At 39.5% G+C, this 24,665-nt stretch overlaps 1 protein-coding gene across 2 annotated transcripts in view; it reads left to right on the top strand.

Annotated features, from left to right (window-relative positions):
- Positions 1-24,665, top strand: part of MCC (MCC regulator of Wnt signaling pathway) — a 388,904-nt gene that overhangs the window by 54,804 nt on the left and 309,435 nt on the right. For both annotated transcript variants that reach the window (XM_028102838.2, XM_088023429.1), the window contains exon 2: positions 18,935-19,182. In XM_028102838.2, the coding sequence (XP_027958639.1) occupies positions 18,935-19,182 (248 nt within the window). The remainder of the gene's footprint in view (positions 1-18,934; positions 19,183-24,665) is intronic.

Raw genomic sequence — 24,665 nt, 5'->3', positions numbered from 1 at the left:
TTTTTTTTTTTTTAAAGATTTTATTTATTTATTTGAGAGACAGAGAGAACGAGAGATAGAAAGCACGAGAGGGAAGAGGATCAGAGGGAGAAGCAGACTCCCTGCCGAGCAGGAAGCCCGATGTGGGACTCGATCCTGGGACTCCAGGATCATGACCTGAGCCGAAGGCAGTCGCTTAACCAACTGAGCCACCCAGGCGCCCCTCCTCTCCTTCTTATCCAAACAGCTTTTTATGATGCTTGTTGGAGCTTAATCACTTCTCCCTAAGCCACTCTTATAACACTGCAGGTCCAGGCACAAACCAGGGCGAACTCTCTTTGATTTTTATATCTATAGATCTCCCTCCTGTGCTTGCTATTTTATTGTCTGTGATGAAGTTTGTATTCCAAACTTCTAAAACGTAAAGAGCCCTTTTTGTTCAGTTATGTGAAGCACCTAGTTCACAGTGTTGTATTTTAATCATAATTTACATTAAAAAACATATGTATATATTTTAGAATTGTAGTTCTCCATACAATTTGAGTAAATTTAATTCAACAAACTGACCCTAAATGATTGAATTTGGTCAAGTAAGTATAGCATTTTCTTCTTTGTTTTAAGTCTACTTCCTGATTCCAAGTAGTGAAAAAAACCGAACTATTTTAACTTAAATATATTTACAACTATAAAACTGTTATGGCATTTCTGTGGGTTGTTTCCCCAATATGGTGTTCACTAATCCTGAACATAGACTTAAATGTTGCCATGTATACTTGCTTTCCTTGGAATGATCTGTCCAGGTGAACAACATGGGGGAGCTACCAAGGATGCTAGCATTATTGCTATTTGGTACCATTCCTCACAACCTCTGTCGCCATGGAGTAAGGGATTGCTTTAGCCACATTCATGATACCTAGAACAGTCTACCCAGTGACCTACAGACTAGTGCTTTTCTTACTTGACTACAACAAAGTAAGTGCGGGAATTGGAGTGTTCAGAAACCTTTATATCAATCTGACAGAGTTGAATCTAATTTTTTAAATTGAGCTTATATTTTTTTATGTCCTTTTAAAATCTTTTTCCCCCCTAAACACTCATTTTGTTTTATTCTGCAAAATATGAATCTATCACAGATTAGGTTTTTGAAAATAATCTAGAAAATTCTTCAAATTTTAATGACTGTCTAGCTTGTAAGGCAGATGCATTGCTCTAAAAGTCGCCGCCTTGGCTTGCTTTCGTAGTGTGACAAGTGTGATATCCTCATGTAAAACTTCAGGAAATGAGACACAATGACAGAATTCTCGCCTGTGTCTGCTCCATATCCCAAAATTAAATCTTTCCCTTCTCATTTCTGTCATCAGACTATGAGGTCTCATCTGCTTTTCATGATATGATATTCTAATTAGAATCTGAGAGAGTGAGTAGAATAAGAGAAAATTAGTCATGAAAAGAACATTGCATTTTCTTACCCTTCAAAGAAAAGTGCAGTAACATTTCCTCCCATGTTATTTTTCCTTTAGTGCCATTTTCTAAAACTGAAGTACTTTGGAAGATACTTAGGAGAATTTTAACACAATGGATTTGTGCTCAGAAAAAGTTTTCTGTGGGGCGCCTGGGTGGCTCAGTCGGTTAAGTGTCTGCCTTCGGCTAGGGTCATGATCCCCGAGTCCCCTCGGGCTTCTGTTCAGTGGAGAGTCTGCTTCTTCCTCTCCCTCTGCTCCTCCCCCCGCTCGTGCTCTCTCTCTCTCTTTAATAAATAAATAAAATCTCAAAAAAAAATCCTCTGTGTGCTGGATGTTATTTTATATTTTTTTACTCTTTTAAAATTTAAATTCAATTAATTAACATATAGTGTATCATTGGTTTCAGAGGTAGAATTTAGTGATTCATCAGTCTTATATAACACCCAATGCTCATCACATCACATGTCCTCCTTAATGTCCATCACCCAGTTACCCCATCCCCCCACCTACCTCCCCTCCAGCAACTCTCAGTTTGTGTCCTGAGATTAAGAGTCTCTTATGGTTTTGTGCTGGATGTTTTTAAATGCTAGTGGAGAGTATATAAAATAATAATATTTGGGGAAATTTGCGGTGTTACCATGTCAGTCTCAGGTAAGGTTTGGGTTTCTGTACCAGCCGAAGTACAACCAAGGAGCCAAAATAAACATTGACAATGTGGCCTGTTCTTTTTTTTTTTTTAAGATGTTATTTACTTATTTATTTGGGGGGTAGGCAGAAGGAGGGAGAGGGAGAGGGAAAGAATCCCAAGCAGACTCTGCCCTCAGCTCAACGCGGGGCTCAATCTCATGACCCCAAGATCATGACCCTGAGATTATGACCTGAACCAGAGTCAGAGTCTTAACCCACTGAGGCACCCAGGTGCTCAGCAACATCACATGTTCTGAGTGACAACATTGACCCACGCAGCAAGCATTAGCTGTGCACGCAGAGTCGATATGGGTTAGGAGGTCAGTCATAGAGGTCCAAATGACATTTGGAAGCAAGAACTGAGAGGGCTGTTACATGGTGGAGAGAATGAGACCAAAAGACAGAGGATGGGAAAGGATGGGGGATAGGTGGGAGGCCACCAGGCTGTCAGGGCCTTGAGGCTGCTGGTGGCAGGCTCTGTGGGTAGAACCACTTACATTTACAAGGGCCAGGGGTCAAGTACACATTTGGAACCTAGCATAAAAAATGTATTAGCTTTGGTTATTTGATTGAAGAGCACTTGATGAAAATTTTTGTTTTATCTTCTATTACCACTTCCAGCAGCTCCTCTTTTACATGGGAAAAAAATAAATATAGTTACAAGTTTATCATTCACAGCAGGTTGTGAGTCCTTTATATGTTAAAAATATGTAATATGAATCTTTCTGCCTTGATGGAAAAATGTGGGTGCAATTGTCTTTTTATGATTATGGTGTTATGTGTATGCTGTAGTTTCCCCATAAAAGTGTGACCTAAAAGGATCTGAAAGGATAACTATTGTGGAAGTGTTGTTAAAATACACTTAGAAATAATTTTTGAAAAGTGGAGCACTTCCCCAAATCTTTTATTGCCCCCAAATTTAAATCTCTGCAGTCTTTTCCAGTGTCCTCTCATTCTAGATCTTTCAGACATGACTGTCTTGCCTAATTTTTGGATCTGGGAGGAACATTTATATATTAAGAACCACTTACCCATTTGTCATACTGACCATTATTGCTAGAATACTTAATTAGTAAGGACTTACTGAGTGCTTACCAGGAGGTTCTATGTCTGTCACTGAGATCACAGAAGAGGTGCCCTTTGTTCACTCATTCATCCACCAACCTGTTTAAGCATGGTGCCAGGAGCTTAGGGCAGGTCCCGTTTTACAAGGAACTGATAGACTTTGTAAAATAGAGATATATCTTTTAAAGGTATTAGGAGGATTAAGTGAAATAATGTTTCTAAAGCACCTGAAACAGATACTCTGAATGAGTATTTTCTTTTTTTTTTTTTAAGGATTTTATTTATTTGAGAGAGAGAATGAGATAGAGCACGAGAGGGGGGAGGGTCAGAGGGAGAGGTAGACTCCCCGCTGAGCAGGGAGCCTGATGCGGGACTCGATCCTGGGACTCCAGGATCATGACCTGAGCCGAAGGCAGTCGCTTAACCAACTGAGCCACCCAGGCACCCTCTGAATGAGTATTTTCCCCCAGGAACGGCAAAGATAGCTTTTAAGAAATTTTTGCAAATCATTGTGAAGATAAGAGGAATCTTGCTTAATATTGAATGTTAATTTACTGATTAAAAAAATCCAAGGGGCAAACACATTAAAATATTTTCTTCTTCTGGAATATCAATAGGAAACACCAAATTGAGGGATTGCCAAAACAATGAAGAGTAAGAGTATTAGAAATCAGTCACATGTAAAAGAATTATAGAAGAGCTTTTAAAAAAATATGTAAAAGTAATACTTTGTTTTCAGATGCTTTCTTCTTGAATGTTGGCTGTTAGTCACTCTTGACATTTTACCTGGAGAAGGGGAGACCATCATGTCAGTGACTGATCTTGGCTGTTCATTATTTCTGTGAACTCTCAGGAAGTTCAGTCTGAACATCAGAAAGAGTTAATATCACAGTAACTCAAGTCTAAGAAGACAAATCTGGTGCTTCCTCTGGAAACATACACATCCCTCCACCTGCCCCCCGAAGTCTGATAAATCTTGCAACTACAGTTTTTTTCTCAGTTGTAGTGTATTGGACATGAATTTGAATCTGATCGGATTTCCTTATGCAAAAAGTGGGCATTTTTGCCACTTGTCTTCCGAATAGGAGTGATTCCAAAATTGGAAAATCACTCTGCAAAGAAAACCTACAGATTTATGACACCATGTTTTTTCTGTATTCAGGGGAAATGCCTCCAGTTTCATAATTCTTTCTTTACCTAGAAGTAATTACTGACATTTGTAACAATTTCTTTGTTTGACTGATACTATTGCCTGAAGGTTTTTGAGGATATTGTACTCTATTTTATTTTCCCAGTGCTATTCAATAGAACTTTTTGCTATGACAGAAATGTTCTCTATCTGTGTAGTGCAGGGTGGTAACCACTAGCCACATGTGGCTTTCAAGCATTTGAAATGTGGCTATTGAGTCTGCATAACTGAGAAAATGAATTTTTTAATTGTATTTAATTTTAATTAATTTAAATGTAAACTTAAATAGCCACCTGTGTCTAGTGACTACCATATTGAACAGTGCAATTCAAGATAAATATTAATATATATTAATTCACAAGGGTTAGAACAGGTTTCAGCATAGACAATATTGAGGAGGTTGGTAGCTGGAGATTCTGATTTTGCAAAAGTTTTTTTTCTTTTTGAGGGTGAGGAGGGGTACAGGGAGGGGGAGAGAGAGAATCTTAAGCAGGCTCCATTTGGGGCTCAATCTCACAACCGTAAGATCATAAACTGAGCTGAAATCAAGAGTCAGACACTCAACTGACTGAGCCACCCAGGCGCCCCTGTTCTTGCCAAAGATTTTATCTCAGTATTCCATTGGGTGTCTTGATCTCAGCTGAGATCTTGATCTCAGGGTCATGAGTTCAAGCCCTGAATTGGACTCCACACTCTGTGTGGAGCCTACTTAAAAAAAAAATTCCATTGGGTGTGAAATTTTTCTTTCTTTCTTTCTTTCTTTCTTTCTTTCTTTCTTTCTTTCTTTCTTTCTTTCTTTCTTTCTTTCTTTCTTTCTCTTTCTTTCTTTCTTTCTTTCTTTCTTTCTTTCTTTCTTTCTTTCTTTCTTTCTTTCTTCCTTCCTTCCTTCCTTCCTTCCTTCCTTCCTTCCTTCCTTCCTTTCTTTCTTTCTTTCTTTCTTTCTTTCTTTCCTTCTTTCTTTTTTTAAGATTTTATTTATTTGAGAGAGAGAGAAACAGCATGAGAGGGGAGAGGGTCAGAGGGAGAAGCAGGCTCCCCACTGAGCCGGGAGCCCGATGCGGGACTCGATCCCAGGACTCCGGGATCATGACCTGAGCCAAAGGCAGTCTCTTAACCAACTGAGCCACCCAGGTGCCCTGGATGTGAAATTTCAAAAAAAAAAAAAATCTTTATAATATAAATTAGATAACGAAGTGTTTCTTCTTTCAATCTTGACTTTTGTTTTTTCTTTCCTATTTTCCCATATTTTTTTCAAGTTGATAACCTCAACCAAAAGCATTTTTCAGATATAATAAAAATTAGGCCAACAACTTCATCATTTCTAGCTGTAGGTTCTTATGAGTGAGAGAGACAGACGAGGAGAGAGAGAGAGGGAGAGAATGAATGAGTAGGCTCAACTTTAAGCCAGCCTCAGATGTTTATTACTGAAGCTGACTTGGCTTTAAGACCATAGTGGGAGGTCCAAGATGATTCCACTTAATTTCTTAGAATGCATGTCATATGCCGTTTTGTTTGTTATGGTATTTCTTTTTCTTTCATGGCTTTTCATGATCTCATTCCATGTGTTTACAAACTACAACTGATCTTTTCAAAAAAAATTTTTTTTAAAGATTTATTTATTTATTTGACAGACAGACAGCGAGAGAGGGAACACAAGCAGGGGGAGTGAGAGACGGAGAAGCAGGCTTCCCGCAGAGCAGGGAGCCCGATGTGGGACTCGATCCCAGGACCCCGGGATCGTGACCTGAGCCGAAGGCAGTCGCTTAACCAACTGAGCCACCCAGGTGCCCCTCAAAATTTTTTAATTAAAAAATATTTTGACATATAATTAATATACAGGGTTATATTAGTGTCAGGTGTACAACATAGTGATTCAACAATTCTGTACATTACTCAGTGCTAATCACCAGGAGTGTGCTTTTCATCCCCTTCACCTATTTCCCCCATCCCCCTACCCACCTCACCTCTGGTAACCACCAGTTTGTTCTCTATATTTAAGTCTGTTTTTGTCTTTTTTTTTTTTAAGTCTGTTCATTTGTTTCTTAAATTCCACTTATGAGTGAAATCATATGGTATTTGTCTTAGCATTATACCCTCTGGGTCCATCCATGTTGCTGCAAATGGCAAGATTTCATTATTTTTTATGGCCAAGTAATATTTCATCTTCTTTAGCCATTCATTGATCGATGGACACTTGGGTTGCTTCTATATCTTGGCTATTGTAAATAATACTGCAGTAAACATAGGGACATACATATCTTTTCAAATTAATGTTTTGTTTTCTTTGGGTAAATACCCAGTAGTGGAATTACTGGATCATTCGGTGTTTCTTTTTTTAATTTTTTGAGGAACATCCATGCTGTTTTTCACAGTGGCTTCCCCAATTCGCATTCCCACTAACAGTGCACATGGGTTCCTTTTTCTCTACATTCTTGCCAATACTTGTTATTTCTTGTCTTTTTGATTCTAGCCATTCTGACAGCTATGAGGTCATAACTCATTGTGGTTTTGATTTGCATTTCCCTGCTGATAGTGATGTTGAGCATCATTTCATGTATCTGTTGGCCATCTGTATGTCTTCTTTGGAAAAATGTCTATTCAGGTCTTCTGCCCATTTTTAAATTGTATTGTTTGTACAACTAACCTTTTTAAAAAAATTAAGACTGAATTTTTAAAAGGAGCTGGGATGCATTTATCCATAGCAGTGTCTCTGCCTTCCTCTTTAACACCAAAGCACCATTTTATTTTATTTTTTAAAGATTTTATTTTTAAGTCATCACCACACCCAATGTGGGGTTCGAACTCACAACCCCAAGACCAAGAGTCACGTGCTGTACTGACTGAGCCAGCCAGGTGCCCCCCGAAGCACCGTTTTATATTGTAGAACATGTTTATTCCCCTAAAGGAAGTTGTTTGTTGATTAACTGAACACTATATTTGCCAATTTGCCTTCTTCATATATATTTCTTCTTCTTCATATATATTCCTTCTTCATATACATTTCTTTTTTTTTTTTAAGATTTTATTTATTTATTTGACAGAGAGAGACACAGCGAGAGAGGGAACACAAGCAGGGGGAGTGGGAGACGGAGAAGCAGGCTTCCCGCAGAGCAGGGAACCCCGATGCGGGGCTCGATCCCAGGACCCTGGGATCATGATGTGGGCCAAAGGCAGACGCTTAACGACTGAGCCACCCAGGCGCCCCCATATATATAACATTTCAATTAAATGAAATATTTCCAATCAGGGGTTTCTGGTTGATCAAAAGCAAATGAAAAAATTACTTATACATTCATCATTTATTTATGATCACCTATTATATGCCAGGTACTGTTCCTGGTAATGGGAATACAATGGTGAACAAAACAGACAAAATTCTCATCCTCATGGAGCTTAAATTCTAGGAGAATCCTTTTTGTTTCCACTTCTATAGATAATTTTTCTAAAATATCTATTTCTCTTCATCTTGCAAATATATAAATTATCACAATCTAGTGTGTTTGGTGGTTTTTATTGCTAAGATTTCTGAGTTGCCTTGAAGCCCTCATTCCTCAGTACTATTAGTGTAGAACCAAAGTTCTACTCTGATGCACTCAGGGAGCCTTTTAGCAAATACTGATGCTGCGCGTCCCGCCCTATCCTGATTTAGTTTTCAGCCATGGGGCCTGAGCTCCAATATGTTTTAACCACCCCAGGTGATTATGATGTGCTGCCAGAGTTGAGTACTACCAGCATAGAAAGCCTTGAGGGGTATGCAGCTAGCATATATACCATAAGGTATTTTAAGACCTAGTGATACCAACTTGTTTTGTTTTGATTTGTGATTGCAAATTAAGATGTACAAGCAGCAAGGGAGAAATGGGGTTGAAGGTTCTTTGTACCTTAAATCTAACATTTTATTTACCTACTCAATTTATTTAGCATCTATTATATTTCAGGTGTCAGGGCTTTGAAGATGAACAAAGAATGAACCCTGTTCTCTATGAATATATAATCTGGTAGGGGAGCTCACAAACTTTTTTTGTAAAGGGCCATATAGTAAATATTTTTGGTTTTATGAGCCACATAGTCTCTGTCCAACTCTGCTGTTATAGTGAGAAAGCAGCCATAGGCAATACGTAGACAGGGTACTGCGTTCCAGTAAACTTGATTTACGAAAACAGGCAATGGTCTGGATTTGGCTGCAGGCCTTAGTTGCCAGTAGAAGAAAGAGAAAATAAATTGATAATTACTGTAGAGTGGAGTATGTGATCAAAGCGAGCACAGGTACTTTAGTAACACAGAGAAGGGACATTGAATAGGCCGGGGGTTTACCTGAGAGACTTAAGGAAGGTCTTGGAGGAGATGCTGTTCAAGTGGATTATAAAGCACGGGTGGGAGTTTGAAGAAAGGGAAAGGAAAGGATGCCCTAAACAGAGGGACAAACATGCAGAGCATGGGCATCTAAAACAGCACTGCCTCTCCTGGAAACTAAAAGAAATCCAGTGGGGCTAGAACGCAGGTTGCATGCTTGGGCAGGAGGATAGGGTGAGGAGAGCGACTGGGCCATATTCTGATGGGCCTTGGCTAGGATGTGAGAAACATCGGGGGTGGAGCTGAAAGTCTTGGGGGGAGCAAATAAAGGATTTTAAGCAGGCAAGAGTAATTTGGTGGCTGCCTGTTGGAAAGGAGGAGATGCAGTAACTGTACTACTGTGGTAAATCAGATGGAAAATGGCAAGTGGCAAGTGTTTCTGGGATGGGATGCATAGGAGCACTGTTTAGACTACAGAATCTCTCGTCTTGGTGACTGCTTGCACGTGAGGACAGATGAGAAAGAAACATCTCAGAAAGCTTCTAGATTTCTGGCTTGGGTGACTGGATGGTGTAATCTATGTAGATGGGAGAAGGAACCTTGGGGAGGGGTAAAGATGATGAGTTCAATTCAGGACTTTGAGTTCAGGGTAAATGTATGACACCGAAACGTAGCTTCCCAGTAGAAAACGCATTGCTACTTAACTGGCCATGGAGATTTGGGAGTCGGCGTGCCTAGGGATAGATAGGGCCATACATTTAGATTAAGGCCCCCACAGAGAGCCTGTAAGGTGACCAAACGGACAGCAGTGGACAAGGCCTTGGGTAATATGCACATTTGGAACCAGAATTCTGAAGGAGCAGTCAAATCGAGGTGGGAGGAAACTGGAAGACGGCTTGTTACCCAGGCTGAGGGGAGAAGTTTTGAGAAGGACGCAGGCAGTGCTGAGAAAACTGTCTCTGGGGTTCTGTGGTATGGATACTTCGCAGAGAATAAGAGTGAGGCCATAGCGACAGGGAATTAGACTACGCTCCCCAGAAACTTAGCTCAAGTGTGGGCAGCTCAAACATTGCTGCTGGCACTGTAAATTGGTAGATGTTTCTCAAGGGATGTTTGGAAAACTGTATTGAGAAATTTGACCATTTCACAATAAGTAATACCACTCTTAGATAATCATGTCAGGAAAAATAATCAAATGTTCTGTAGTTGGTAATGATGAACAAAATTTCCAAAATGACATTTGGGTCATCTAATTTGATTAATCCCAAGAGACATGCCCTGTAAGTGCTTACAGATATGAATGACATGGTTCATTTTAATTGTTTTACCCTTTGACCACGGCCTTAGACCAGATTTATTCTGTTTGAGTTAGCTGTCTATGTGTTAGATTTTTTAAATTAAGAAATATTTAAAATACTGAACATTACAGAGTATATTAGGAACACATACATACCCATTACCCAGATTGAAAGGATGTTAACATTGTGTCATGTCTGCCTATGATTTTTAAAAAAATTTTTTATTGTTATGTTAATCACCATACATTACATCATTAGTTCTTGATGTAGTGTTCCATGATTCATTGTTTGTGCATAACACCCAGTGCTCCACGCAGAACGTGCCCTCCTTAATACCCATCACCAGGCTAACCCATCCCCCCACCCCCTCCCCTCTAGAACCCTCAGTTTGTTTTTCAGAGTCCATCATCTCTCATGGTTCCTCTTCCCCCTCTGACTTACTCACCTTCATTCTTCCCCTCCTGCTATCTTCTTCTTTTTCTTTTTTCTTAACATATCTTGCATTATTTGTTTCAGAAGTACAGATCTGTGATTCAACAGTCTTGCACAATTCACAGCGCTCACCATAGCATATACCCTCCCCAATGTCTATCACCCAGCCACCCCATCCCTCCCACCCCCCACCACTCCAGCAACCCTCTGTTTGTTTCCTGAGATTAAGAATTCCTCATATCAGTGAGGTCATATGATACATGTCTTTCTCTGATTAACTTATTTCACTCAGCATAACACCCTCCAGTTCCATCCACGTTGTTGCAAATGGCAAGATCTCATTCCTTTTGATGGCTGCATAATATTACATTGTGTATATATACCACATCTTCTTTATCCATTCATCTGTCGATGGACATCTTGGCTCTTTCCACAGTTTGGCTATTGTGGACATTGCTGCTATAAACATTGGGGTGCACGTACCCCTTCGGATCACTACATTTGTATCTTTGGAGTAAATACCCAGTAGTGCAATTGCTGGGGCAGAGGATAGCTCTATTTTCAACTTTTTGAGGAACCTCCATACTGTTTTCCAGAATGGCTACACCAGCTTGCATTCCCACCAACAGTGTAGGAGGGTTCCCCTTTCTCCACATTCCCGCCAACCTCTGTCGTTTCCTGACTTGTTAATTTTAGCCATTCTGACTGGTGTGAGGTGGTATCTCATTGAGGTTTTGATTTGGATTTCCCTGATGCCGAGTGATGTTGAGCACTTTTTCATGTGTCTGTTGGCCATTTGGATGTCTTCTTTGGAAAAATGTCTGTTCATGTGTTCTGCCCATTTCTTGATTGGATTATTTGTTCTTTGGGTGTTTGATAAGTTCTTTATAGATTTTGGATACTAGCCCTTTATCTGATATGTCATTTGCAAATATTTTCTCCCATTCTGTCGGTTGTCTTTTGGTTTTGTGGACTGTTTCTTTTGCTGTGCAAAAGCTTTTTATCTTGATGAAATCCCAATAGTTCACTTTTGCCCTTGCTTCCCTTGCCTTTGGCGATGTTTCTAGGAAGAAGTTGCTGCGGCTGAGGTCGAAGAGGTTGCTACCTGTGTTCTCCTTTAGGATTTTGATGGACTCCTGTCTCACGTTTAGGTCTTTCAACCATTTAGAGTCTATTTTTGTGTGTGGTGTAAGGAAATGGTCCAGTTTCATTCTTCTGCATGTGGCTGTCCAATTTTCCCAACACCATTTGTTGAAGAGACTGTCTTTTTTCCACTGGACATTCTTTCCTGCTTTGTCAAAGATTAGTTGACCATAGAGTTAAGGGTCCATTTCTGGGCTCTCTATTCTGTTCCATTGATCTATGTGTCTGTTTTTGTCCATACTGTCTTGATGATGACAGCTTTGTAATAGAGCTGGAAGTCTGGAATTGTGATGCCGCCAGCTTTGCTTTTCTTTTTCAATATTCCTCTGGCTATTCGGGGTCTCTTCTGGTTCCATAAAATTTTAGGATTATTTGTTCCATTTCTTTGAAAAAAGTGGATGGTATTTTGATGGGGATTGCTTTGAATGTGTAGATTGCTCTAGGTAGCATTGACATCTTCACAATGTTTGTTCTTCCAATCCATGAGCATGGAACGTTTTTCCATTTCTTTGTGTCTTCTTCAGTTTCTTTCATGAGTATTTTATAGTTGTCTGAGTACAGATCCTTTGCCTCTTTGGTTAAATTTAGTCCTAGGTATCTTATGGTTTTGGGTGCAATTGTAAATGGGATCAACTCCTTAATTTCTCTCTCTTCTGTCTTGTTGTTGGTGTATAGGACTGCCACTGATTTCTGTGCATTGATTTTATATCCTGCTACTTTACTGAATTCCTGTATGAGTTCTAGCAGTTTTGGGGTGGAGTCTTTTGGGTTTTCCACATACAGTATCATATCATCTGCAAAGAGTGAGAGTTTGCCTTCCTCTTTGCCGATTTGGATGCCTTTGATTTCTTTTTGTTGTCTGATTGCTGTGGCTGGGACTTCTAATACCATGTTGAATACCAGTGGTGATAGTGGACATCCCTGCCGCGTTCCTGACCTTAGGGGAAAAGCTCTCAGCTTTTCCCCATTGAGAATGATATTGGCTATAGGTTTTTTATAGATGGCTTTTATGATATTGAGGTATGTACCCTCTATCCCTATACTCTGAAGAGTTTTGATCAAGAAAGGATGCTGTACTTTGTCAAATGCTTTTTCTGCATCTATTGAGAGGATCATATGATTCTTGTTCTTTCTTTTGTTAATGTATTGTATCACGTTGATTGATTTGCGGATGTTGAACCAGCCTTGCAGCCCAGGGATGAATCCCACTTGGTCATGGTGAATAATCCTTTTAATGTACTGTTGGACCCTATTGGCTAGTATTTTGGTGAGAAATTTTGCAGCCATGTTCATCAAGGATATTGGTCTGTAGTTCTCCTTTTTGATGGGGTCTTTGTCTGGTTTTGGGATCAAGGTAATGGTGGCCTCATAAAATGAGTTTGGAAGTTTTCCTTCCATTTCTATTTTTTGGAACAATTTCAGGAGAATAGGTATTAATTCTTCTTGAAACGTCTGATAGAATTCCCCTGGGAAGCCATCTGGCCCTGGGCTTTTGTTTGTTGGGAGATTTTTGATGACTGCTTCAATTTCCTTAGTGGTTATAGGTCTGTTCAGGTTTTCTATTTCTTCCTGGTTCAATTTTGGTAGTTGATACATCTCTAGGAATGCACCCATTTCTTCCAGGTTATCTAATTTGCTGGCATAGAGTTGCTCATAATATGTTCTTATAATTGTTTGTATTTCTTTGGTGTTGGTTGTGATCTCTCCTCTTTCATTAATGATTTTGTTGATTTGGGTCATTTCTCTTTTCTTTTTGATAAGTCTGGCCAGGGGTTTATCAATCTTGTTAATTCTTTCAAAGAACCAGCTCCTAGTTTCATTGATCTGTTCTACTGTTCTTTTGGTTTCTAGTTCACTGATTTCTGCTCTGATCTTTATTATTTCTCTTCTCCTACTGGGTTTAGGCTTTATTTGCTGTTCTTTCTCCAGCTCCTTTAGGTGTAGGGTTAGGTTGTGTATTTGAGACCTTTCTTGTTTCTTGAGAAAGGCTTGTATTGCTATATACTTTCCTCTCAGGACTGCCTTTGCAGTATCCCAAAGATTTTGAACAGTTGTGTTTTCATTTTCATTGGTTTCCATGAATTTTTTTTAATTCTTCTTTAATTTCCTGGTTGACCCATTCATTCCTTAGTAGGATGCTCTTTAGCCTCCATGTATTTGAGTTCTTTCCAACTTTCCTCTTGTGATTGAGTTCTAGTTTCAAAGCATTGTGGTCTGAAAATATGCAGGGAATAATCCCAATCTTTTGGTACCGGTTGAGACCTGATTTGTGACCTAGGATGTGATCAATTCTGGAGAATGTTCCATGGGCACTAGAGAAGAATGTGTATTCCGTTGCTTTGGGATGGAATGTTCTGAATATGTCTGTGAAGTCCATTTGGTCCAGTGTGTCATTTAAAGTCTTTATTTCCTTGTTGATCTTTTGCTTAGATGATCTGTCCATTTCAGTGAGGAGGGTGTTAAAGTCCCCCACTATTATTGTATTGCTGTCAATGTGTTTCTTCGCTTTTGTTATTAATTGCCTTATATAATTGGCTGCTCCCATGTTAGGGGCATAGATATTTACAATTGTTAGATCTTCTTGTTGGATAGACTCTTTAAGTAGGATATAGTGTCCTTCCTCATCTCTTATTACAGTCTTTGGTTTAAAATCTAATTTGTCTGATATAAGGATTGCCACCCCAGCTTTCTTTTGGTGTCCATTAGCATGGTAAATTGTTTTCCACCCCCTCACTTTCAATGTGGGGGTGTCTTTGGGTCTAAAATGAGTCTCTTGCAGACAACATATTGATGGGTCTTGTTTTTTAATCCAATCTGATAGCCTGTGTCTTTTGATTGGGGCATTTAGCCCATTTACATTCAGGGTAACTACTGAAAGGTATGAATTTAGTGCCATTGTATTGCCTGTAAGGTGACTGTTACTGTATATTGTCTCTGTTCCTTTCTGATCTGTGCTGCTTTTTGTCTCTCTCTTTGCTTAGAGGACCCCTTTCGATATTTCTTGGAGGGCTGGTTTCGTGTTTGCAAATTCCTTTAGTTTTTGTTTGTCCTGGAAGCTTTTTATCTCTCCTTCAATTTTCAATGACAGCCTAGCTGGATATAGTATTCTTGGCTGCATATTTTTCTCGTTTAGAGCTCTGAAGATATCATGCCAGTCCTTTCTGGCCTGCCAGGTCTCTGTGGATAGGTCTGTTGCCAATCTAATATTTCTACCATTGTAGGTTACATATCTCTTCTCCCGAGCTGCTTTCAGGATTTTCTCTTTGTCTCTGAGACTCGTAAGTTTTACTATTAGATGTCGGGGTGTTGACCTATTTTTATTGATTTTGATAGGGGTTCTCTGTGCCTCCTGGATTTTGATGCCTGTTTCCTTCCCCACATTAGGGAAGTTCTCTGCTATAATTTGCTCCAATATACCTTCTGCCCCTCTCTCTCTTTTTTCTTCTTCTGGGATCCCAATTATTCTAATGTTGTTTCGTCTTATCGTATCGCTTATCTCTCGAATTCTGCCCTTGTGATCCTGTAGTTGTTTCTCTCTCTTTTTCTCAGACTCTTTATTTTCCATCATTTGGTCTTCTATATCGCTGATTCTCTCTTCTGCCTCATTTATCCTAGCAGTTAGTGCCCCCATTTTTGATTGCACCTCATTAATAGCCTTTTTGATTTTGACTTGTTTAGATTTTAGTTCTTTTATTTCTCCAGAAAGGGTTTCTCTAATAACTTCCACGCTTTTTTCAAGCCCAGCTAGTATCTTTAAAGTCATGATTCTGAACTCTGGGTTGACATCGTACTAATGTCTGTATTGAGTAGGTCCCTGGCTGACGGTACTATCTCTTGTTCTTTTTGCTGAGGTGATTTTTTTCGTCTTGTCATTTTGTCCAGAGGAGAATAGATGAATGAGAGAACAAAATGCTAACAGGTTAACAACATCCCCAGCAAATGTTCTCTATACAAATCAGAAAAGACCTTCCAGTAAGTGGTCGCTTCTCTGTTCAGAGCGTTGTTGCTACTCTCCTCTTCGATCTCCTGTTGAGTTCATAGGTGTTCAGAATGGTTTGATCCCTATTCAGCTGAATTCCTGAGACCAGATGAAATCCAGGTCTCCTACTCCTCTGCCATCTTGCTCTGCCCCCTGCCTATGATTTTTAATATGACATTACATATCCACGTTAAATCCCCTTCCCCAGTCCTATTTTCCTCTCTCGCTCCCCACTTCACAGTTGATATTTATGCTTCCTGGTTTTGTTTTTATTACTTGCCTATGTGTAAATCCATATATAATTTATAGTGTTGTTTTACATATTTTTAAACTTTAGGTAAGTGCTGTCCTACTGTTCATATTATTCTTCAGTTTGAGGTTTTTACTCACCACTCTTTTTGAGATTTATTTATGATCATATATTGTACCTATATTTCTTTCAAAAACTTTATTCTATAGTATTTTGTTAACTGACAGAACCTCAATTTATATATTCATGGTCTTTTGGTAGGCACCCAGACTATTTCCTGCACACCTCTGTTCTTCAAGTTCCTCACTTATTAAATGGAGCTAATAAGAGTATCAACCTCATGGGGGGTTGACATTAATTAAAAATTAATTAGTATATTAATTACATTAACTACATTAATTAATATATTTAAAACACTAGCTCAGACCCTGACACACAGTAAGCATCCAATGTACATTAGCTATTCTTATCAGTATGACCATTAATATTATTATTAAACTCTCCAAATCTTTGCTGTCACACATATTGTGCATCTCTCCTTGTAGCCATGCATAATTTTTTCTTTTTTTTTAAGATTTTATTTATTTATTTGACAGAACGAGAGAGCAGGAGAGCACTAGCAGTGGAAGTGGCAGAGGGAGAGGGAGAAGCAGGCTTCCTGCTGAGCAGGGAGCCCAATGCGGGGCTCGATCTCAGGACCCTGAGATCATGACCTGAGCTGAAGGCAGACGCCCAACTGATTGAGCCACCCAGGCACCCCCATGCATAAGTTTCTTTAACATATACAACTAAAAGTTGAATTTCTGGTTGAAATGTGTGTTTAACTCTGCTATTTTGGATGTTGCCCATATCCTTTCTAAAGAGATGGTACCATGTTTTCTTCCACCTACAACCCATGAAAGTTTCTTCTTCCTTGTTAACACTTGGTATTGTCAGACTGTCATTTTTGCCAACCGTCTTGGTATTGAAATGGTATTCCATTGTTTGCTTTAATCTGCATTTTCCTTATGTGTAGTGAGATTGAGATGAGAGTCTTTTCACATCTTTTTTAACCATTTGGGTTTTCTTTTATGTTAATTTTCTGCCCACTTTGCAATTGGGTTGTCATCTTTCTCTTATTGCATGGTAGGAATTCATTATGTATTTAGTATATTAGGTTGTACTCAGGGAAGGGTAAAAAAGATAAGCATATAAGTGCATTAAAACAAAACATTGTTCTAGTGTATCAGTTAGTTGTTGCTGGGGAGCAATCACAAAGTCTCATTGGCAGAAACAAGGACTTATCCTTGATTGCACATTGTGGCGTCAGCTGGAGTGGCTCTTCTTAGGCTACAGGTCTATAGGTTGGCTGAGACGGCTCATCTTGGGGCCCAGGCTAGAGGGTTAATGGCCACCGGGGCTCATTCTTTTCACAATGATGGCAGGAGTGGCGGGGGACAAGCCCCACCGTATAAACATCTGTCTGCTAACATCCCAGGGTACCAAAGCAAGTTCGATTTCAAGCGTGAAGTTAAGGGATAAGGAAAGACATACCTGCCATGAGTGTCCTTAGTCCTGAGGCCAAGGAAAGGGTGTGGAGGTATACTACTACTACGGGGGAATGAAAAATTAAAAATAATAATTTAATCTACTGTCCCCACTTTCATGTGTATGTTTATTTATTCATCTACCCTACACATAAAAAAGTATAAATGTATACACATAGGCAAATATACATGATACACATATGTGTACACACATATACACAAGATAAAATAAAACATGTAGCTACATGTAAAAAAGATTTATGAAACATGAAAATGGGATGGCATATGGAAGCAGGGTGATCTGTTTGAGAAACTAGTGTAATATACCTGAAAAACCCAATTAAGAGTAAATATAAAAGCATTTCAGGGACAGGGCCAACAAAAATTTGATAATAAATTGGACACTGGGGACCAGGGAGGGGGAAATGAAGGGGAAGATGGAGTGAAGGAGAAGATATTAAAATTATCTACAATTTTGTGTGCCCAGGGAAAGTGGGGAGACCATAGTAGCACCAACCAGGAGCGGGAATGGGGGGCTGGAAGACAGCAGTTGGTCTTTCTTTGCATGGTTAGGTTTCATGTATCAGCAAACATCAAATTGCTCATGTCCTCAAAATGATTGGACTTTGGTGGCAAATTGAGACCAGGAGCACTAGTTAGCTTTGTTTGTGACTATGGATGAGTTTCTAATGTCTCTTCCAGTTCTTAAGATCCTTTGACCTTTATAGAGATGTACAGTTGGAGCAATATGAACAAAATGTTTCCTCAAAGAGTGCAGATTGAAAAGAATAAGACTTATGTGTTGGGGGCCAAATGATGTCCTCTAGGTAATTGCTCTTGGCCAACATAGTGCTGTTGTTCTTGTTCCTTTTTAATTATTTTTGTTTTTGTTTTTTAAATTTGAAAACATACCGAGGCTGGATATACTTCTATAGCCCAGCACCAGACTCGACCAACCTCTCCTGTGTTAGAACAACCAACTTTACATATTTACATTGTGTCCTAGTTCTGGAAGACATTTGGGATTTTGACCCCTTCTCTGGGTCTTAGGGCTAACTGCTGATGGGAAGGTGGAAAATACTCAAAGAAAATCAGGAAAAACCGGAGGTGGGCAAGCACTGAGTAATGAAAGTTGGGGTTAAATAGCCTTTTAAAGAAGTGCTAGAATTTGCTGGTTGGTCCAGAAAGCTGAAAAACAAGCTTGTTAAAATTTTTGTTGTTCTTTTACAGTTGGACTAGATGTTAAACTCTGCCAAGGGTAGAAACAATGTCTTTTCTATGTTCTGAAAGTTTATCTTGCAGTGAGGTGTCAGGGCTACACTCGACAGGTGCTCCATTGCTTTTGGAAAGAAAGACGGGGAGGGAGAGTGGAGACAGGAAGAAAAAGAGAACCAAAGGATTCAGAGTTGCCCCCCTCTTCCAAATAATTAAATAGAGTTCATGTCTAGAATCCCCCAGATGAAAGAGGTCTTTTTGCACACTTACCACTTTTCTAGAAGCAAAAAGGGAGTTGGGAATAGGTTTCCTCTGTGTGGATATATTCGAGAAATGCTCTTTTCTCCCCCATTAACCACGTTCTCTAGCTCAGTGTCTCTCCTAACGAGTTTTCTTCTGTTCAACCCTCCCGTAGAAATGACTTGTTGATGGTCTGTCGCCAATTGAATATGGAAGAGTCTGTGGCTGAGATCATGAACCAGTTGGGCGCCGATGAACATGGGAAGATTTCCTTTCAGGATTTTACACGGTGCCGCATGCAGCTCGTTCGAGAAATTAGGAAGGAGGAAGTAGGTCTTTCTGAGAAGTCAGACAACTCCTGTAAAAAGAAGAAGCTGAGGGATAGAATTGCCTCCTGGCCTACGAGCAGCGACAACAGTTTGGGTAGGTACAACCAGGTGGTAGTTTGGTAGTGCCCCACTAGCCTTGCTTGGTGACCTCTGTACTCGGGAGGGGTCTGCCCAGCCTGCTGCCGGCTCATCCCCAGGCTGTCTCCTTGGCCACACTTTCCCTGGGTGAATGCTCCCTCTTTCCCCCAGTTCTGTCCTACAGAGTTTGCTCTTTCTTATTTCTTATTGCTTTCTTTCTTTTAGTTCTTCCATTTTCCAAGCATAATAATGCATAGCCATTTAGCTATTGGAGAGGAAGGGCACACTGGATGGGAGAGGTGGTGACTGCATCAGCAGACCTCAGAAACTATTTGGAGACTCCTTCACATATTAGTTTTAGCTCTGGGCCATGAGGTTTTAAAAATCCATCTCGTTTGCTTAGTCTTTAAAATGTTTTCTGCAGAGTTTTCCTGTTCGTAACTTTACTGTTTCCTACCAATGCAAGACAAGCAAATTAGAAAGAAAGATCCTACAAATGTTGATAATTATTGAAGCTGGGTGATGGGAATGTGAGGCTTATTGTATATATTTTTAAGCACTCATATATATATATATATATTTAGAGTATTTGTAATTTTTTACAATGAAAAAGTTTAGAGGAAAGAGGCATCTGAAAGGGTAGCCTGAACAAAGGGACAGAGGAAAGTATCTGAATTTTCTACTTATATTTTAGGGAATTTTTTTTTCCTTGAAAATATCTCTTGGATCTCTCTCTCTGTTTCTTTCTCTCCTGGGTAGATCTAGCGGCAGGAAACAAAGCTCCATGTTACTTGTCCATCATTTGTTAAATATATACTAATTAGCGTGGATAATTATGTGGTACTCCACAACACACACACACATACACACACACACACACATACATCCTGAATAGTGCTCTTGGCAGTGGAATCATTCGGAGCATTATTTTGAGTAATTGAAATAATAAACATGTCCTCATACCCCCTATGACTTACTATCTTAATGGATTCCATTTTAGCTTCAAATCAGATGTCTGGTAATGCATGTGCTCTCAGCATAATATGTAGAAATACTTAATTTTTGAAGTAACATTTTTCTGAGTATTAAAGTAATATATGTTCATTATAGAACAATAAGGTAAAAAAAGGGAAGCAGAAGAAAATAAAAATCATCCTTAATATCTCACATCCAGAAATAACTACTGCTTAGATATCTCCCCCCTTCTCTCTCTCTCTCTCATGTGTGTGTGTATGTGATTTGTTTTTTACTAATTTTTTCACATACTTTCTATATAGTTTTATATCCTGCAATTCTTCCTTTGCATTTTCCTCATGCTTTTAAATAGCATTTGAAAGCATGATTTGTAATAGTTGTATGACATAAAAAGGACATGTAGTAATATTTATTAAGTGAAAGAATGAGTGGAGCTCTTTTTGCTAAGCTGTGTTTTCTAATTTTTCTGCCAAGAACATGGCCTTCTTATATAAATTAATAAGCCCACACACATACACATTTGAAGTCAACTGTGGTATATCCCAACAAGTGAATCCCATGTGGCCATTGAAGTAATATTTAATGTGTCTATAGGAGGAATACTTTGTATGGGAAAAAAGTATGCTGTTAAAATTATATTTTAGTATGTAGCATATGTTTATAAATATTCTATAAGGGGCAATTTTGATAGAATTGTGCCCACATCTAATTGGATGGGCCATCTCATAGGTTTGCCCTAACTAGAGAAAGAGGTAAAAAGCAGTTCCTCCCAACCTTTGTAACTGTGTGCCCGGATGAAAAAAGAGGTAACTGAGAGCTGGTGAGTCATAAAATGGGTCACGAACTGAGGAAATGCCAGCAGATGTGCAAGCTTGTGCCAGTTTATCCTGGTACTTAAAGCCTCAGAGTCAGATCATTTGAGTGTGAATCCTGGTTCTGTCACTTCCTGCATCCGTGACACTGGACAAGTTACCCAACGTCTCCATATCTCAGTTTCCGCATCGGGTATTGTGTGAGAACAATTACAGTTATTTGGAGGAATGTAGAAGCTAATATCTATAAAAAGCACATAAAACAGTGCCTAGCCCATAATAAGCACTAAACACAAGTTAATATTGTTGTTATTACCACTCAGTTTTATTGCTTGCTGATTGTGACAGTTCAGTCTAATGTGAATCAAATACATTGAAAAATCTACGATAATTAAAGAGTCCCTCTCTTCCACACCGTTAATCATCCCTTCTGACTCTATGCGGAGAAAGTGGAGTTCCTCCCACCCTGGGGTCAGGGAAGCCCTTTCCTGGCTCCATGTCCCTTCCAGCTCCTGTCCCCCTCTTCTCTGCTCCTCTTCACAGCTGATCGTTTTGAAGAGTTTATCTACACTGAATGTTTACCAGTCCTCACCAAGGCTTCAACGCACTCTTCCCAGCTTTGGTTGTCACCGCTCCCCTGAACCTGCTCTGCCTGCCTCCATGGGGACCAACTCGATGGGTCCTCTTCTGTCCTCAGCTGGATCTTTGCCATTTTACTCAGTGACTACTCCTTCATTCCAGCTGCATTTCATTCTTTTGGACTTTTCCACACCACATCCTCCTGGGGTTCTGCCCCCCATTTTGGCCTCCCTTTCTCAGTGTCAGTCTCTCAGGTGCTTTGGGATTACAATCTCTCTCTAGATGATGCAGTGCCCGTGATGTCAAATACTGTTTTTGTGCCAGCTACTCCCATGTCTGCATCTAGCCCTGCTCTTTCCCATGAGCTCCCGAATCAGGTAAAAATGACACATATTCCTGGATGTCTTGTAGACCTCTCACCCTTAACACGGTCAGAAGGATTCTCGATTCCCTTCTTCACTCTTCCTCCCAGCATCATTGATCTCCCAGATATCCCCGTAGAGGAAATATCACCATCCTCTAGTTTGCTCAAGCCAGCCAGTCCTGTTGTCTCTTGTCAAAGTACATCCACAATCTGTCTCCTTCCTTTGCTCTCCTGCCACCACCCTCGTCTAAATCACCCTCATGTCTTGCTTTGTTGACTAAAATAGCCTGTAACTGGCCTCCCTGATTCCTACCTTGACCCCCTACATTTCATTCTTTATCCTGCAGTCAGAGTGGTCTTCTAACATTATGGAAACATGCTCAGCTCGTTCTCATGTCTGCAGCATTCTGTGGCTTCCATATCACCTAAAATGATGTCCAAATTCCTTACTGCAGTCTGGCTCATACCCACCACGAATGAACTGAACTTGTTATCATACTGATTGCCCTAATTATGCATGTTCCAGCCACACTGACCTTCTGCTAGTCCTCCAACTTAGCAAACTGAACCAGCCTTCAACCTTTGCCCTGGCCCTTTACTCTGGTCTAGAACACTCTTCTTTCGGACCTTTTCATTTATTCAGATTTCAGCTTAAATATTCCTTCTTTTTTTTTTTTTAAGATTTTATTTATTTATTTGCCAGAGAGAGAGAAAGCACAAGCAGGAGGAGTGGCAGGCAGAGGGGGAAGCAGGCTCCCCACTGAGCAGGGAGCCTGACCCTGGGCTTGATCTTAGGACCCTGAGGTCATGACCTGAGCCAAAGACAGACGCTTAACCGACTGAGCCATCCAGACACCGCCATACAACTTATTCTTATCTGACATTACATTGTGTATTTACTCAGAGACTTATTTATGTATGTCCCCCAGTACAAGAAAGTTCTACCAGAGTGGAGTGCTGATGACCTTGTAGGGGTACTGCTATACCCCCAGCACTTGGAACAGAGCTTGGCACATTAGAGATGTTTAGTGCATATTTGTTGAACAATCGGATGAGCAATGCGCGGTGTTCGTGCTCTTTTAGGGACACACGGCCGCACAGTGCGTGGTTCCAGACACCAAGGAACTTACAATTTAATTGTGAAGTGATAAGCACATGACAAATTAAATAGCAAGTTAGAATCAACAGAACTTTTGAAGCAACGGAATGGTGCAGAAGATAAGGTGTATAAGGAGAGCTAAGAAAGACTATAAGCAGGAGTTTCAGGAAAGCTTTGGGATGTTACCTGCGGCTGCATTATGGAGAGAAGTAGAAAGAATGTTGTGCTGCTATGAGAAAAGCCTAAGAAAAACTTGGGTTTAACAGTTAAGGGTCAGAAGAACTTTATTGTCAGCTCTGACATTTCCCAGCACATCCACAGTGGGGAGTTGGCAGAAAAAGAAGAGCCATCAAAATATTACATGCTCAACTTGGAAGAGGAATTTCGATAGATTCCTTTTTCTCAAATGTTTTCCAGAGAGCACCGGTTTCAAAGGATGGTCATAAATATTATGTGAAGAAATAATTCCTTTGTTAAATACATTTGAAAGCTTTGGATTAAACTAGATTAATAGTTTCCTTTACTGAAAGACATCTCCGAGTCTTTAATATGCTAATATTTCTTGTGACTCTGCAGGAGAAGAATACAATATATAGCATTTCACACATTTAATTGACCATAAACTTTCCATGTATGCATCTTCTCTTTGCCTTTGTATTCTCTGCTCAAATATACTTTGGGAAAAATGAGGATATCTGAACAACTAGATCATAATAGATTTTTATATCTATTTTAAGTCCTCTTAGAAATAATATTTAAAAAAATTCTTATGTCTTTTAGGCACCAGCTATATAAAATCAAATGTGGCAATAACAATAGTAAAAATGGTTAAAAATTACTAATATTTACTGTGCACAAGGCGATTTACTAGGCATTTTATTTGTATCGTATGCTAGAAAGATAAATTCCAGGTCACTGCTGAGTTGCTATGGAATTCAGGCTACATGCTTGATTATTCTGGGCTTCAGTTTTCTTATCTCTAAAGATAGGGTAGTAATACCTGCATTATAGGACAGTTGGAAGGACTTAGTGAGATATCATTTGTAAAGTTCCTACACAGTGCCTATTCACAGTAGCTTTTCAATAAATAATAGTGTTCCTATAATTATCACTATCATCTCTAATCCTTGTGGCTACCTGCAAAGCTTAGAATAGAATCCTCCATTTATAGAGGAGGACACTGAGGCTCAGAGACGTTACTGGACTTGCTCTACGCCACAGAGCTAATAATGAGTTGAGAACACTAAGACATTGCTTACTGAAAAGAGATGATTCTGAGTCGCCTGCAACTTAGAAAAACGGGCTTGACCAAGATGCCAATTAAAAAGAATACTGCCATCCAGAGGCCAGTCCCAGAAATTGCAGGCACATGGTCCCAAGGGTCTTCAGAATGGCTCTGAGAGGACAATTCCTGTGAGGTAAACCCGTCCCTTGGGCAGCGAAGTGACAACATACATCACACCAAAATAGGTATGAGGTTTTGTGTATGCTGCCTAATTTGTCAGTGGAAAACAAATGCTTTAGGTTTATTATAATTATTTGTAATTTTCATTTTAAAATTTTGTGATTTAATTTTTTTCATTTTAAAATTTAAATTAAAAAAAATTAAATCACATTTTTAAAACTATGATTTAAAAATTTTTTCAATTTTCTTTGTGATTAGGAGAGAC

Source organism: Eumetopias jubatus, unplaced genomic scaffold (assembly GCF_037043125.1).
Source record: "Eumetopias jubatus isolate StellerSeaLion01/CBP00866 unplaced genomic scaffold, mEumJub1_p1.0 scaffold_5, whole genome shotgun sequence".
Lineage (NCBI taxonomy): Eukaryota > Metazoa > Chordata > Mammalia > Carnivora > Otariidae > Eumetopias > Eumetopias jubatus.
This window is presented reverse-complemented; position numbering and strand designations above follow the sequence as displayed.